The 4,489-nt window shown below is 40.2% G+C and overlaps 1 protein-coding gene across 1 annotated transcript; it reads left to right on the top strand.

Moving 5' to 3' along the window:
- The first annotated feature begins 984 nt into the window (after positions 1 to 984).
- LOC118489700 lies at positions 985 to 4,230 on the top strand. Its single transcript, XM_035987226.1, has 3 exons — positions 985 to 2,470; positions 2,586 to 3,260; positions 3,353 to 4,230. The coding sequence occupies exons 1-3, from the start codon at positions 985 to 987 to the stop codon at positions 4,228 to 4,230; spliced, it is 3,039 nt and encodes a 1,012-aa protein (XP_035843119.1).
- Positions 4,231 to 4,489: the final 259 nt, after the last annotated feature.

The following is a 4,489-nucleotide window of genomic DNA, read 5'->3' as shown; positions in this document are numbered from 1 at the left end:
AGCATGTTTAGCTCGTCACTTTTTAGATTAGTGCTTATGTAAAGTCGTAAGTCAAGCGGACTAAACACCCGCTTAGACTTTCGAACACGACCCGTTTGGTCGATCATTAGGATCCGACCAAACATGTTTAGTGACCATAGTAGCATAGGGAATAACCTTCCGAGGTTATACCTTATGGTCACCTAGTTTTAAGAAGTTTTATGATAAGTAGTTTATATGCCTTAGGTAAATTACCAAAATACCCTTTTCATGCATAATTGGTAATTAAGCATATGTAACCTAAGCTTTTGCCACGTAACTGATTATGTAACATATTTAAAAATAAAGAGGCATATAATACTTGTCATAGGACTAGTTAGACGTCTCGAACGCGCTTTTGCGCGCACGACGCGTTAAAGTAGCGTAAGCTACCTTAATGGGTCACGATGGGTCGAAAGCACTTAGGTTAGGTTCCGATTTAGGATGTAGGCTTTGTCAAACCATATCACATGTGTTCCAACACTCATTTGGTTTACAATACCTCATTCTGTCCGATCGTCCGATTTAGGCGTCTATTGTTTGACTAGTGGTTCGATTACTAGGTGCTACTTGATTTCTCTGGTTTGCTTAAGTTTGCTTGAGTTCTATTGATCAAGGATACTTTGCACGACTGAACCACACGAGTGGTTTGTCTTTGTGTTAACATCAAAAGGTTGCGAATGGCTTCTCTCTGGTTCCCAAGGCGATATTGGCGATTCATCTAGAAACCCTATTTCTTTTATTTCCCAACCTTATTCTCGATCGATCTGGGTTAGGTATTGGGGTTTTGTCGATCCTTCTGAGTAAGGTTTCTAGACCTTACCCTGGTTTCTAATCTTTTGAAGTCGGTGATTAGGGTTTTTCGTTTTCTTTCTGGTTTAGGGTTTCTTTCGCTTGTGTCGCTGAGGGTTTTTTTTTCCTGCGTTCTTGCTTGTTTGTGTTGCATGGTTAGCTGAATCTTTTGTTATGGATAATACGAATACTTCTGCACTGAATGAACGTTTCACGACTGGTAATCTCCCAGAGGATGATAGGGGTAAGCCGCCGTTACCTTTCAAGGGTATTGCTAGTAGGGTAGTTGATATTGATGGTAACATCTTGCTGCCGCGTCGGGGTAGCTTTCAAACGTCACAGGCCAATCCGAAATTGATCAATGTCATTGATGAGTTAACAAAAATCACTGTTCCTATGAATTTGGAAAAAACACAACCGGGTTACACTTCTGTTGTAGGAGAGAGTTCGAACCCTAATAGCTCTTCTCAGGTTACATATGCGGATAGGGTTAAGCTCAATACGAGAGGGAAACGTGAGGTTAATTTCAGACTTCTGGAATCTACGGAGACGGTGGAGGAGGCTGATGTGGTTATTCCGAAAGAAGCTGTTCGGCAGGTACAAAAGAAATTTGAAAACGTTCTATATGGTTATTTTCTTGGTGATAGATTACCGTTTCCGGTAGTAGAATATTATGTAAAGAATGTTTGGGCGAAGTATGGGTTTGTAAAGGCTATGATGAACTCAGATGGATTTTTCTTTTTCAAATTTGACTCTAAGGAGGGTATGAATAAAGTTCTTGAGGGGGGTCCATGGTTGATACGTAAGATGCCGTTATTCCTGAATGTATGGGGTCCGACAATCAGTTTAAAGAAGGATGGTATTAAGTCTGTTCCTGTTTGGATCAAGCTTCATAATGTTCCTCTTGCTGTTTACACGGATGATGGTCTTAGTCTTCTGGCTTCGAAAGTAGGTGTTCCCAAGAGGTTAGACGCTTATACAGCTGATATGTGTATTGATAATTGGGGTCGGACCAGTTATGCTCGTGCTTTGGTGGAGATTAATGCAGAAAACGAATTAAAGAATCATGTAGTAGTTGCTATTTCAAAAATGGATGAAGAGGGTTTTGTAAAGGAAAACATTAAAATAGAATACGAGTGGAAACCGCATCGAAGTGATACTTGTCGTTTATTTGGTCATAATAATTCGTCATGCCCGAGAACTCCGAAGGATAAAGCAAAACAGGTTATTATTGATGAGGAGGGGTACATTATGGATAAAAGGAAAACAGCAAAGTATGGTTTTCCACAGAAAAAGCAAAAGCCGAAGTTCATGTACAAGCCTAAGTCTAATTCTACGGGTGCTAGTACCTCAGGAACGAAAGATCAGCCGGAAGCCAAAAGAGTTTCCTATCCTGTGGACACTCAAAATAAGTTTGAAAGTCTAGCAGATGATTCTTTGAAATCAGGTACATTAAATGAGCTGCATTCTGAGGATCCGCTTTATGAGAAGATTGATGGAACAGGGACTAGCCGAGTTGTTAAGAGTTCAAAACAACCAAATCAGAGTAATGCTGAAGAGGAGGGTTTTGTTGACCCTGTCCAAACGGAAGTTTCGTCTTTTATGAGTATGAATACAAAGAATGATCGTTCTGAGGGGGCAAGCACTCCCGTTGACATGGGTTTTTATGGATAGCATAGCCGCCTGGAATATAAGGGGCTTGAACCAGCCCCTGAAACAAAGGGAGGTTCAGCAAATAGTTAAAGAAAATCATTTAAATGTTTGTGCTATCTTAGAGTCTCACGTGGAGGTTTCAAAGCTTTCGAAAGTGTGTGGTAGAGTGTTTAAAAAGTGGGAATGGACGTCCAATGGAGGGGTATGTAACAAAGGGACCAGAATCATTGTGGGATGGAATGATGATCGTATTCAGCTTATGGTGCTAGCTCAAACGGACCAGGTTATGCATGTCCAGCTTAAGTCTAACATCGATTCCAAAGTTTTGTTTGTGTCTTTTGTCTATGCTAAGAATACCTATCAAGAACGACGGGTATTATGGCAAGACCTATGCAAGCATAAGTTGGTAGTCAGGAATCAACCGTGGATTGTGATGGGGGATTTCAACTCAGCCCTTTATATGGATGATTGTTTGCATGGATCCTCCACTCCTACGATAGGTATGAGGGACTTTTTTGAATGTGTTCAACATAATGAGTTGCTAGATATTCCAGGCCATGGTCTTCATTTTATGTGGAACCAAAAACCTAGAGATGGAATAGGCGTCCTAAAGAAGATTGATCGGGTGATGGGTAATGTTACTTTCCTAGATGATTTCCCGAATGCTCATGTGGATTATCATCCTTACCGGTTGTCGGACCACACACCATGTATTTTGAAAACGGCTAGAGAGGTTCGGCCAAAGCCAAAACCTTTTAAGGATTGTGTAATGGCTGAATGGAGCAAAAACATTGTAGGTATTCCGATGCTCTCAGTGGTAAAAAAGCTTCGAAACCTAAAACATCCCTTACGGAATCTTCTCCACAAACAAGGTAATTTGCATGCATAGTTGATGAACTTAGATCTAGTCTGGATGAAGTCCATAAGCTGATTGACCAGAACCCGTTTGATGCTGAGCTTCGGGTCAAAGAATCAAACATTATAAAGGAGCTTCATAGTGCTGCTTATGATGAGGAGTCTTTCGTAAAACAGAAGGCAAAACTTGATTGGCTTAGTGCGGGAGATGGCAATACGACGTATTTCCACAATTTTGTTAAGAGTAGGAATGCAAGGAGTAAAATTCACTCAATTAATGATGCTAATGGTAATCATTTTGAGGGTTCAGATGTGGAACGTGCATTAGTTGATCACTATATGAAGTTTTTGGGTATCGAGACTGAGGTTGATGATATGTCTATGGAGGATTTGTTTTCAAAGACCGTTAACCCAGTTGAAGCTAATCATATGATTCGGCCTGTGACTTGTGACGAAATAAAGGCTGCAATGTTCAGTATTGGAGATAATAAAGCTCCCGGGCTAGATGGTTTCACGTCGGTTTTCTTCAAGAAAGCTTGGGATATAGTGGGTGAGGAGGTCTCGGATGCTATTCTGCAGTTTTTTGATAATGGTAAATTGCTTCAGCAGGTGAACCACACTATAATTGCTCTCGTTCCTAAAGTTCCTACTCCCTCTTCGGTTTTGGAATATAGACCCATTTCTTGTTGCAATGTCATTTTTAAATGCATTAGCAAAATTTTGGCAGATCGGATAAAAGGTAGTTTGGGTAGTTTGGTGAATATAAATCAATCAGCGTTTGTTCCGGGTAGGAGGATATCTGATAATATTCTGCTCACTCAGGAGTTAATGCATAATTACCATCTTCATAAGGGAAAACCAAGGTGTGCTTTCAAGATTGATATCCAGAAAGCTTATGATACGGTTAGCTAGTCTTTTCTGAAGTCTATTTTAACCAGTTTTGGTTTTCCAAGTAGAATGGTTTGTCACACCCCCAAAATCCACACGCGGAGTATCACCGCTTGGGAGCGTGACTGACCAGGATCAAGCCACCAATCATATTGAACATGTAATTAATATTAAGTAAAATAAATGTAAACCATCCATTCAATACGATAGGTGTTCAAAACATAACCATAGTTTCAAAGTGTAGCGGAAGCATAGTAAATAAACCAACAATAGTTAATAGTTT

The sequence above is a fragment of the Helianthus annuus genome, unplaced genomic scaffold (assembly GCF_002127325.2).
Source record: "Helianthus annuus cultivar XRQ/B unplaced genomic scaffold, HanXRQr2.0-SUNRISE HanXRQChr00c003, whole genome shotgun sequence".
In the NCBI taxonomy this organism is placed as follows: domain Eukaryota; kingdom Viridiplantae; phylum Streptophyta; class Magnoliopsida; order Asterales; family Asteraceae; genus Helianthus; species Helianthus annuus.
Note: the sequence above shows the minus strand (reverse complement) of the source record. Positions and strands in the feature narration are given on the sequence as shown.